The sequence below is a fragment of the Oenanthe melanoleuca genome, unplaced genomic scaffold (genome assembly GCF_029582105.1).
Source record: "Oenanthe melanoleuca isolate GR-GAL-2019-014 unplaced genomic scaffold, OMel1.0 S001, whole genome shotgun sequence".
In the NCBI taxonomy this organism is placed as follows: Eukaryota; Metazoa; Chordata; class Aves; order Passeriformes; family Muscicapidae; genus Oenanthe; species Oenanthe melanoleuca.
Window position 1 is genome coordinate 8,435,778 of NW_026612650.1, and position 12,643 is coordinate 8,448,420.

Below are 12,643 nucleotides of genomic sequence, written 5' to 3' on the forward strand. Positions count from 1 at the left end.
TCACCTCTACATTGGGGGGGCACCCCAAATTCCGCCCCCCCCACCAAATTCCCCCCCCGCCCAAAATTCCTCCTTCCCAGTTTCCACCCCCTCCCCCCCAGTCCCTCCCAGTGCTCCCAGTTCCACCCCATCAACCATTATGGGATGGAGCCCGAGGGCTCCCCAGTGGGGGGTCTCCCCCCCGCCCCTCCCCCCCTCCCCAGCTCCCTCGGGGGGTGGGGGAGGGGCTCCTTTGCCCTTATCAAGATTTTTGGGGAATGAGGATGGAATTTTTGATCCCCCATGATGACGTCACAGCTGGGGGGGCTCCTTCCACCCCCCCCCCCCAGTCTGCCCAGTCCGGCTGGGCCTTTCCCAGTTCCACCAGTACCCGACAAACTGGGAGGTGTCCGGGGAGCCCCCCCGCGGGCTGAGGGACCCCCAAAATTCACATGGAGGTACTGGGCGGGGAGGGGAGGGTGGGAGAGGGGGGGTCCCGCTCCTGCCAAAATCTCACCCCTTTCCCACCTCTCCTAGACCCCCTCTCCCCCTCTAAGACCCCCTGCTCCCCTTCAACCCTACCCCCCTCCCTGACCTTCCCCCCCCCCCCATCCCGAGCACCCCCAGAACCCCCATGGTGCCCCCAGACCCCCTTTAACCTCCCCATACTGCCCCGGGCATCCCCTAAACCCCCTCAGTGACACCCCCAGACCCCCCTAACTCCCCCAAATCTGCCCTGGGCACCCCTCATTAACCCCCCAAACCCCATTAACCCCCCAAACCCCATTAACTCCATTAACACCCAAACCCCATTAACTCCACTATCTCTCTGTCCCCCCCAAACCCCATTAGCCCTCCCTGTCCCCCAGACCCCATTAACCCAAATCAACCCACATTAACCCCCTGTGACACCCCCAGACACCCACTTAACCCCCATTAACCCCCCCGGCCCCGTCCCCCAGACCCCATTAACCAGGATCCCATTAACCCAAATTATCCCAAATTAACCCCATCAACCCCCTCTGCCCCCAGACCCAATTAACCCAAACTTATCCCCCAAACCCCATTAACTCCATTAACCTCATTAACTCCATTAACTTCCCAAACCCCATTAACCCCAATGACCCCCCATCTCCCTGTTTCCCCCAGACCCCATTAACCCCATTAACACCCAAACCCTATTAACCCCCCAAACCCCATTAACCCCGTGATCCCATTAACCCAAATTAACCCTATTAACCCTTCTGTCCCCTCCAAACCCCATTACCCCATTGACCCCCCCGTCTCCCTGTTCCCCCGACCCCATTAACCCCTCAGTGACCCCACTAACCCTATTAACCCCAATTAACCCCATTAACACCCAAACCCCATTAAACCCTCTGTAATTCCATTAACCCAAATTAACCCAAATTGACCCCATTAACCCCCTGTGCCCCCAGCCCAGACCAAATTAACCCAAATGTATCCCCCCAAACCCCATTAACCCAAATTAACCCCATTAACACCCAAACCCCATTATCCCCCGTAACCCCATTAACACCCTGTGCCATTAGACCAAATTAACCCAAACTTATCCCCCAAAACCCATTAACTTCATTAAACCCATTAACCTTCCAAATCCCATTAACCCCCTCTGTGACCCCATTAACCCCATTAACCTCCAGTCCCAAACCCTATTAACCCCCCGTAATCCCATTAACCCCAATTAACCCCATCAACAGCCTCTGCCCCCAGACCAAATTAACCCAAACTTATCCCCCAAACCCCATTAACCTCATTAACCCCATTAACTTCCCAAACCCCATTAACTCCCTCTGTGACACCATTAACCCCATTAACACCCAAACCCCATTAACCCCCCAAATCCCATTAACCCCATTGATGCCCTGTGTCCCCCCCAGACCCAATTAACCCAAATTTATCCCCCCCAAACCCCATTAACCTCATTAACCCCATTCACCCCATTAACCTTCCAAACACCATTAATGCCCCAATTAACCCCATTAACCCTCCCTCTCCGCCCGGGCTCCCCCACGACACCTCCAAACCCCTTTAACCCCCCCAAGCCCATTAACCCCCTGCAACCCCCCCAGACCAAATTAACCCAAATTTATTCCCCCAAACCCCATTAACCCCCAGATCCCATTAACCCAAATTAACCCTGTGACTCCATTAAGTCCCTCATGTCCCCCTGTCCTCCCAAACCCCATACAGCCCCCAGAACCTATTTAACACAAATTAACCCCATTAACTCCTATTAGCCCCATTAACTCCCTAAACCCCATTACACTCATTAATCCCCCAATTAACCACATTAACCCCCCATCTCCCCAGCCTGTCCTCCCAGGCACCCCCCATGACACCCCCAAACCCCATTAACCCTCCTAGACCCCATTAACCCCCCCAAATCCTACATAACCCCATTAATCCCATTGACTCCCTATGTCCTCCCCCAGACCCCATTAACCCAAATTTATCCCCACAAATCCCATTAACCCCATTAACCCAATAAACCACCCCCGCCCCGTCTCCCTGTTCCTCCCAGACCCCATTAACCCCCTGTGTCCCTAGACCCCATTAACCCAATTGGCCCCAAACCCCATTAACCCCTATTAACCCCCCAAGCCCCCTGTATGCCCCCCAGACCCCATTAATCCCATTAACCTCATTAACCCCCAAACCCCATTAACCAAATTAATCCTGCCCAAACCCCATTAACCCCATTAACCCCCTATGACCCCATTAAGTCCCTCATGTTCCCCTGTCCTCCCAAACCCCATACATCCCCCAGAACCCATTAACCCCAGTTAACCCCATTAACCCCATTAACATAATTAATCCCCCAATTAACCACATTAAATCCCCCTGTCCCACCAGCCTGTCCCCCCGGGCACCCCCTATGACACCCCCATATGCCATTAACCCCCAAACCCCATTAACCCAAATTAACCCCACAGCCCCCCAAACCCCATTAACCTCCTGTGACCCCATTAAGCTCCCCATGACCCCTGTCCCCCTAGACCCCATTAACCCCCAAACCCCATCAACCCCCAAATCCCATTAATCCCATTAACTCAATTAACCCCATTAATCCCCTGTGCCCCTAGACCCCATTAATCCCTTGTGTCCTACCAGACCCCATTAATCCCATTAACCTCATTAAGACCCAAACCCCCCCCCCCCGTGCCCCCAGACCAAATTAATCTAAATTTACCCCTCATTAACCCCCAAACCCCATTAACCCCCTGTGCTGCAAGATCAAATTAACCCAAATTTACCCACCATTAACTCCAAACCCCATTAACCCCATATCCCCCCGTGCCCTCAGACCCCATTAACCCCATTAAGCCTCATTAACCCCCCAGACCCCATTAACCCCATTAATCCCTAGACTCCAATAACCCCCAAACCCCATTAACCCCCTGTGTCCTGACAGACCCCATTAATCCCATTAACTTCATCAACCCCCAGACCCAAATAATCCCATCGGCCCTCAGACGCCATTAACCCACATTAACCCCCTATGCCCTCAGACCCAATTAACCCAAATTTATCCCCCATTAATTCCCAAACCCCATTAACCCCCCTGTGTTCAGCCGGGCCCCATTAATCCCATTAACCCCCAAACCCCATTAACCCCCTGTGCCCCCAGACCAAATTAACCCATATTTACCCACCATTAACTCCCAAAGCCCATTAACCCCATATCCCCCGTTCCCCCAAACCCCACTAACCCCTCATTCACCCCATACACCTCAAACACCTCATACACCCCATACACCACTCAAACCCTATAACCCCATATCCCCCCTCTGCCCCCAAAGCCCATTAACCCTTCATTAACCCCATACCCCATGAACCCCATATCCCCCCTGTGCCCCCAGACCCCATTAACCCAAGTTTACGCCTCATTAACCCCATATCCCCCCTGTCCCCCCAAACCCCATTAACCCCATACACCCCATAAACCCCCAGACCCCATTAACCCCTCCTTAACCCCTGATTCCCCTGTCCCAGGCCACCCCCCCGGGCACGCCGCCCCCTCCCCGTGACGCGGCTCTGGCCCTGGCCGAGGTTGCCGTGCTGGCCCTGCTGCTGCTCCTGGCCGTGGCCGGCAATGCGCTGGTGCTGCTGGCCCTGCGCTCGCCCCGCCGCTGGCCGCGCTGGCCCGGGCCGCCCCCCGCTCGCCCCGCGCGGCCCCTCCGCAGGTACCTGCGGCACCTGAGCCTGGCGGACCTGGCGGCCGCGGCCGGGCAGGTGCTGCCGCAGCTGCTCTGGGATCTCACGGACCGGTTCCGAGGGCCCGACCCGCTGTGCCGCCTCACCAAGTACCTGCAGGGCGTGGCCATGTTCGCCTCCGCCTACGTGGCGGTGGCCATGGCTTGGGATCGCCACCGGGCCATCTGTCACCCGCTGGGCGAGGGGAGGGGAGAGGGGAGCAGGGCAGGGGGGTGCTGCGGGTGGGGGAGGGGGCGGGGGAGGGATGGGGATGATGGGAGGACTGGGAATAGTGGGAATACTGGGAGAACTGCAAGCACTAGGAATAATGGGGGCACTGGGAATACTGGGAATAATGGGAATAATGGGGGCACTGGGAATATAGGGAATAATGGGGTTACTAGGGGCACTGGGAATACTGAGAATAATGGGGGCGGTGGGAGGACTGGGAATACTGGGAGAACTGGGAATAATGGGGACATTGGGGGCACTGGGGGCACTGGGAATAAAGGGAATAATGGGGGTACTAGGGGCACTGGGAATACTGAGAGAAATGGGAGAACTGGGGGCACTGGGAGCACTGGGAGTGGGGTGCAGAGACATGGGGACACTGGGGACCTTGGGGACACTGGGAACACTGGGAATAATGGGGGGGGCACTGGGAGTACTGGGAGTGGGCTGCGAGGATGTGGGGACAATGGGGGCACTGGGAGCACTGGGAATACTGGGAGCACTGGGGTGCGAGGACGTGGGGACATTGAGGACACTGGAGACACTGGGAATGGGATCCTGGAACGTGGGGACACTGGTGGCAGTGGGAGTGGGGTGTGGGGACATGGGGACACCCAGGGAGGGACACCGAGACAAACTGGGGGACACTGGGACACTGGGAGTGGCAGGTGCTGGGGGTGGCACCGGCGGGGGTTTGGGGACACGCGGGGTGGGACACGGGGCTGTGGGGACACTGGGGACACTCGGAGAGGCACCAGGGGACACGCGGGGTGCTGGGGGTGGGGACACAGGGACGCTGATGTCACCAGGGGTGGGACACAGGCAGCCAAAGGGTGCTGGGGGTGGGGACACAGCGACAGCAGGGACAGCAGGAACAGGGGACGCAGGGACACCTGGGATGGCACCTGGGAACCTGCCGGGAGCTGGGGACGCGGCGACAGCGGCGATAGCGGCGCTGCCGCCCCCGCTCTGTGGCCCCCGGACCTCGGTGTCACCCCAGTGTCCCCAACCCTCCATGTCACCCCAGTGCCGCCAAGCCCCAATGACACCCCGGTGTCCCTCCATGTTCCCCTGATGTCCCCAAGTCCCAATGGCACCCCGAGGTCCCCCCATGTCACCCCGATGTCCCTCCGTGTGTCCCCAAGCCCCAATGACACCCCAGTGTCCCTCCGTGAGTCCCCAATGTCCCCATCACCCCCCTTGTCATCCCAGATGCCCACAAGGTCCTTGTCACAAGCCACCCTGGGGGGTTCCTGGGCCACCACGGGGGGATCTGTGGCTGCCATGAGAGGGTCTCAAGCCACCCCAGCTGGGGCCACCACGGGGGGGTCTGGGACCACCACAGAGGGGTCCTGGGCCACCATGGGGGGATCTGTGACCACCACAGGGGGGTCTGAGAGCACCATGGAAGTGTCTCAAGCCACTCCAGCTGGGTCTGGGGCCACCACGGGTTGGTCTGGGGCCACCACAGAGGGGTCCTGGGCCACCACAGAGGGATCCTGGGCAACCATGGGGGGAGCCGGGGCCATGACGGCGAGATCTGTGGCCACCACGGGAGGATCTCAAGCCACCCCAGCTGTGTCTGGGGCCACCAGGAGGGGGTCTTGGGCCACCCCAGCTGGGTCTGGGGCCACCACACAGGGGTCCTGGGCCACCATGGGGGGATCCGTGGCCAGCCCGGGGTGGTGCCAGGTGGCCGCGCGCTGGGCTCGCTCGGGGCTGCGCTGGATTCGCTCGGGGCTGCGCTGGGCTCGCTCGGCTCTGGCCGGGGCTCGCCGGCGCTGGGACGCGCTGGCCACGGCCTGGGCTCTGGCGCTGCTCTTCGGGCTACCGCAGGTTGGCATCTTCGGGCAGCGCGAGGTGGCCCCGGGCGAGAGCGACTGTTGGGCGACCTTCGCGCAGCCCTGGGGAGCCCGGGCCTACGTGACCTGGGTGGCGCTGGCCGTGCTGGTGGCCCCCGCGCTGCTGCTGGCCACCCTGCAGGTGGCCGTGACCCGCGCGCTGCGCGGCTCGCGAGGGGTCCCCGGTGGCCCCGGGGGGCTCGCGCGGGCCCGCGCCAGGAGCCACCGCATGGCCGCCGTGGTGCTGGGCGTGTTCGTGCTCTGCTGGAGCCCCTTCTTCTGCGCGCAGCTCTGGGCCGTGTGGGACCCGCGGGCGCCGCGGGAAGGTGACAGGGGATGGGGACAGGGACATGAGGACATGGGGACATGGACAGGGGACATGGGGATGGGGACCCGCGAGCGCCGCGGGAAGGTGACAGGGGATGGGGACAGGGGGACAGGGATGGGGACAGGGACATGGAGACATGGGGAGAGGGGATGGGGTGGAGACAGAAAAAGGGGACTGGGGTGGGGACCCATGGGAGGTGGCAGGGGATGGGGACAGAGGGAAGGGGGACATGGGGACAGGGACATGGGACAGGGACAGGGAATGGGGACCCGCAAGCGCCGCGGGAAGGTGACAGCGGACATGGGGACAGGGACAGGGGATGGGAACCCGTGCGTGCTACGGGAGGATGACAGGAGATGAGGACACGGGGACATGAGACAGAGGATGGGGGATGGAGACAAGGGACAGGGGATGGAGACAGGGGTGGGGACATGGGGACAGAGGATACGGGGACAGGGGGGTGGCCTCTGGCTGGGGTGGGTGAGTGTCACCGAATGTCGCCTCCCAGAGCCCAGGGTGGGGAGGGGGGTGGTCCCGAGGTGTCCCCGGGCGTCCCCACGTGTCCCCAGGTGTCACCGGTGTCCCTTGTCCCCAGGCCCTGCCTTCACCATCCTGATGCTCCTGGCCAGCCTGACCAGCTGCACCAACCCCTGGATCTCGGCCGCCTTCAGCGCCACTCTGGCCCGGGCCATGGCCAGAGTGCTGTGTCCCTGCCGCCACCAACGGGGGGTGACAGAGTGACACAGAGTGACACCGGGCCATGGCCAAAGTGCTGTGTCCCTGCCACTACCAACGGGGGGTGACAGAGTGACACAGAGTGACACCGGGCCATGGCCAGAGTGCTGTGTCCCTGCCGCCACCAACGGGGGTTGACAGAGTGACACAGAGTGACACCGGGCCATGGCCAAAGTGCTGTGTCCCTGCCACCACCAACGGGGGGTGACGGAGTGACACAGAGTGACACCGGGCCATGGCCAAAGTGCTGTGTCCCTGCCACCACCAACGGGGGGTGACGGAGTGACACAGAGTGACACCGGGCCATGGCCAAAGTGCTCTGTCCCTGCTGCCACACGAGGGGACACACGGCGTGACACAGTGACACAGAGTGTCACCGAGTGACACACAGAGTGACACTGGGGTGACACAGGGGTCACAGGGAGCCATGGCCAGAGTGCTGTGTCCCTGCTACCACCAACGGGGACACAGGGGATGACACAGTGACGCAGAGTGGCACAGAGTGACACAGGGACAGAAAGTGACACGAGAGGTGACTCAGTGTGACACAGAGCCATGGTGTGTGTCCCGTGTCCCTGCTGCCACCCTCGGGGTGACACGGAGTGACACAGAGTGACAAAGGGGTCACACAGAGCCATGGTGTGTGTCCCGTGTCCCTGCCACCACCAACGGGGACACGGGGAGTGACACAGGGACACACAGAGTGACACGGGGGTGACACAGAGCCATGCTGTGTGTCCCCTGTCCCTGCTGCCACCCCCAGCGTCACACGAGGTGACAGGAGGTGACACAAGGACAGGGCTCACACTGGTGACTCATGTGACACGAGGACACACAAGGGACACACAGGGGGACCTGGGGACACACGGGGGAGTCTCGTGTCAATCAAGGGGCTCATATCACATTTGGGGTCTCTCGTGCCATATTTGTGGGCCCTCCTGTGACATTTGTGGTCCCTCGAGGGACTCCTGTCACATTTGGGGTCACACAGGGGGCTCGTGTCACATCTGGAGTCACACTCGTGTCACATTTGTGGTCCCTCGAGGGACTCCTGTCACATTTGGGGTCACACAGGGGGCTCGTGTCACATCTGGAGTCACACTCGTGTCACATTTGGGGTGCCTCAGACTCGTGTCACATTTGGGATCACTCCTGTCACATTTGGGGTCACACAAGGGGCTCGTGTCACATTTGGGGTCCCTCCTGTCACATTTGGGGTCACTTGGGTGGCTCGTGTCAGATTTGGAGTCCCCCATGTCACATTTGGGGTCGCTCGGTGCAAACCCGTCACCAATAAAGCAGAATTTTACCCCAAATCTCCCCGATTTTCTTGTGGGACATTGGGAAAATTTTTCTCCCGAAAATTGAGAGAAATCAGCCCAAAAAAAGGGGAAAAAAGAGGAATAGATCCCCAAAATTGAGAGAAATCTTATGGGGCAGGACCCCATCCCCTATAGAGCACAGCCCCCATATATTGCAAATATATAATATAATATTATAAATATTTACATCTAATGTGCTGCCTTGCATCAGTAGTGGTTTTTATTATTATTTGAATTATTTTTAATATTTTTTATTATTATCCCTTACATGCATAATGCTGAGTATCACTGACAGTGCTGCAGCTCCAGGTGTTGACAAAAATGAGTCAGACATCAAAACATGACAAAAGCTTTTTTTAACACATCATAATGTTCAGAGTTTTGGAGTTTGAGGCTTGGATTTGGTCCTTAAAAAAAAAACAAACAAAAAAAAGGAAGTAGCAGCAAAGAGCAAGTATTTTAGATAGTTACAAACTACCAGCTATAGTTACATGAAAATGAAATCTGCATTATACAGTTTATTACTGAATCAGCCTTCAGATTTCACCACAAGCCCTTAATCAATTCCTGAACATTTTGGGGTTCCCAGAAACCTGGCCTCAAAAATTTATCTCAGTTTTAACCTTTTCCTGGCCTTTGTGCCTCAAAAATCCAACCATGGCCTTTAGTAATCTTTAGTAATCTTGTGGAATACACTGATTTCTGAAAATCCCTGTTTTATCATTATATTACAGGCCAAAACAAATTGCTTTCTTCAGTTCTCCCTAGTTTACACTTTGGAGCCTGAAGGTGCAACGGTGTCCTTGGTTCTCAGGCTGGAAAATGATTGTTTTGTCAAACTCAACTGTGAAGAGAACTTTACATGAAGTTCAGTTATACACAAAGTCAGTGCAGAATTTAAAAATATGAAAAATAAACTTAAGGCATCAAAGGGAGGGATGAGTCTCTAAGACAGAGGCAAATGCAGTAACCCTGGGTTAGTACCATAATATTATGAAATATGAGTCATGTGACAATCAGGAGAAGAAGAAATGATTGATCTTTACCCCTGAAAAGGAATATCCCTGCTTAAAGTCAAAATAGGGTGAGAAAGCAAATGCCATGTTATTTGGCCCATAAAATTAGACAGAGCAGATTACAATTCATAAGGATTTTGAAAACACCATTCAAAATATCATTGCTGTACAGGTATCACAATAGTTAGAGGATCATGGCCTAAAATCTCATGACATCTGTGACCTTTGATGATGATGTCTGCATGTCTACATCATGATCTTTTAAGAGAGATAATAGCACTCCTACAGAAGGATCTGTGTTACAGATGCTTCTTGCCCCTGTGGGGAGAAATGTGCTGTGGGGAAAGCTGAGCTGGAGATGCAGGCAGCCAGAAATAAAAAGAGGGGGGCACAATAAAAAGAGTGTTTTAAAACACAGGAATGGGAAAAACATTTTAGAAATAAAATCATCCCCTGCCAGGAAGTGGGTGGTCCCTTCACAAACAGGGACAGACACAGTGCAGGTGTTTCATGCATTCTTTGCCTCTGTCTCCAACACTCATCTCTCCCTTTGATGCCTTCAGTTTTAGATTTCATACTTGTCAAATTCTGCATTCCCTTTGTGTGCAACTGAACTTCATGTAAAGTTCTCTTCACAGTTGAGTTTGACAAAACAATCCTTTTCCAGCCTGAGAACCAAGGACACCGTTGCAGCTGCAGGCCCAAAAGTGTAAACAGCAGCAGCTTGTCCTCGTTTAGGACAAATTAGGGGAAGAATCTCCAGAAGGAGTACCCTAAGGAACAAACTCCCCAAACTCCTCCCCCTCCCACCACCGGGTTCGGGAAGAATTTCCTCAGAGGAAAAGTGGAAAAAACTTGTTTATTCAGCAAACACACAGAAAAACACTCCCCAACACAAGAAAAAAAACCAGCCACGGGTGACGCAGAAACTTCACCTGGCCGAATGGATGTACAGCCTCGGAATGTCTCCGGTGGCGGGGAGGGCAGAAACGCGTATTTCTTGTCACAAAGAGGCGTCCGTTCAACGTTCTTGACGTTCAGGTGGTATTCCTAGCTAGTAAGGAAAGCAAATATAAAGTGAAGCAAAAAAAGAGGTGTGGGGGGGAGGGGGGGGGGGGTGTGTGGCGAAAGCAGCCAAGCAGGAAGGAGCAACTACCAAGCCAGCCAAGCCGAGCAGCGGAAAAGACAGTGGGGGCGGGGGGGGGGGGGGGCAGCTTGCAAGCAGGCTCAGTGGCTTGCCCGTGGGGGAGGGGCACTGTCTAGCTAGACAAAACAAACCCTCCAGGCATGAACAGCACACGATTTGGGGATACAAAGCACTGCAACATCATCCCAGGACACAACTGAAGAAAGCAATCTTAGAGGAAGGAACTTCATCACCTGGCTCTTTATCCTTCTCCAATTGATATACAATACAGCCCAGGAGCTGTAATATTAAAAGTAAAATCTTCATAAGAAGCTTATTCTTAAGCATTTTCTGCTTTGATGTAAGGAAGATATTTTATGTATCAAAAACATGGTTGTCCATATGTTTTTTCTGTGAAGGATGACTCATTCTCTTCTTTTTCAATACAATTTGTGGCTTATGCAGGGAATACATCTTTAGGAGCAGGAGAATACCAATGTAACAGGGAAATACAGCTCCTAATCCTGCCATTGCCCTGGGGAAAAATCCAGCCCAGCACACAGCATCGAGGTCTGAATTCTCAGGAGCTGTTTGTAGCGAGAAGAACAGTCCAGATAAGGCAGGGCTGCTCAAAATCTGCCACCTGAGCCCGGAGCTTTGAGAAGTTTTAATACGGATTGTTATTAACATCAATTACTAACCTCTGCATTGTCAGTTAAGACTATTGCTGCTATTTACTGCTGATGTGCTAATTGTCACCAATTTGCTGTCTCAGTTAAGTGGTCATACACTTGCCTCGAGGTGTAGAGATGTGATATAAGGATCTGGAGGAGAAACAAGGTCTGCCTGGTTTTAATGCAGGAAAAGAAATCTGTTCAGAGTGAGTCTGAACATGGATGGAGTTGCAGAATTCTCCTAGAAAAGAAATTATTCTAACACACAGATGATGGTAAGGGAAAATAAATCACAATTTAAGCCAAGTGTTTTACAAGGCCATTTTTTATTCCTGACCCTTCCACTGAAAATGTGATGTTATTTCACCTGTAATCATGTCTATATTTGTGCCTAATTATATCTGATTGCTTACTGCATGTTGTACTTTCTAATGAGCACTGAATTATTAACCTGCTGCCAAGCCTTTCTGAGCATACAAAAGGGAAAAATGTCTGGTGTCATTGAACACAGCCTATTGTGTTCCCTTCAAGCAGCAGCAACAAACTTTAGGATCCAGCAGTGTGCCAGATTCTCACTACAGACACAGCCGAGTTCTCTCTGACAGAGAACAAATAATATAGTTTTGGTATGCTTTATCTGACAATGAGCTGCCCTGAAAATAGTAGAGGAAACCTGCTAGTGAGAATAAAATCAAACTCCTAAAAAAAATAAAAATCCCTTCTGCGTCTGTTTTTCAGTCCTTGTAGGCTGTATGGAGGGTTTGATTTCTTTCATGCAGTTTCTCAGCAATCCAAGGAAATAAAGAAGAGATGCTCATCCAGAGCAAGGGCCCAGGGAAAATGATGGATCTTTTTTCCCAGAAAAAGAATGGGGATTTTTCACCTAAAATTGTGATGGGCACTTGATTTCCATGTGCAATATTTATCTGTGATGGGGCACTGGGGGTGAAATCCTCATTCAAATCATTCTGGGCACTGTCACACCTTGGGCTCTGACTGAAACATCAACTTCATTTGAACTGAGTGACAGTATTGGTCTGGGAAAATTTTGTGCTGTATGGAATTTCAGATGGCAAAAATCCGCTCCAGGCCAAAGGACCCTGGATACGAACGGCGACTCTTTTCCATTAGTAATGAAACCCATAACCCAAGTTTCCAGAGCTTAGTTAAGGG

The 12,643-nt window shown here is 54.3% G+C and overlaps 1 protein-coding gene across 1 annotated transcript; it reads left to right on the forward strand.

The window, feature by feature from the left end:
- The first annotated feature begins 377 nt into the window (after positions 1 to 377).
- Positions 378 to 8,769, forward strand: LOC130266026 (vasopressin V2 receptor-like). Its single transcript, XM_056515355.1, has 4 exons — positions 378 to 437; positions 3,997 to 4,396; positions 5,900 to 6,595; positions 7,193 to 8,769. The coding sequence occupies exons 1-4, from the start codon at positions 432 to 434 to the stop codon at positions 7,336 to 7,338; spliced, it is 1,248 nt and encodes a 415-aa protein (XP_056371330.1). The 5' UTR covers positions 378 to 431; the 3' UTR covers positions 7,339 to 8,769.
- Positions 8,770 to 12,643: the final 3,874 nt, after the last annotated feature.

Bases quoted from the DNA above. Each gene is read 5' to 3' on its own strand.
- LOC130266026 (XM_056515355.1), top strand. The intron at 4,397-5,899 runs GCGAGGGGAGGG...GGGCCACCACAG, and splicing joins GGCCATCTGTCACCCGCTGG to AGGGGTCCTGGGCCACCACA. The intron at 6,596-7,192 runs GTGACAGGGGAT...CCTTGTCCCCAG, and splicing joins CCCGCGGGCGCCGCGGGAAG to GCCCTGCCTTCACCATCCTG.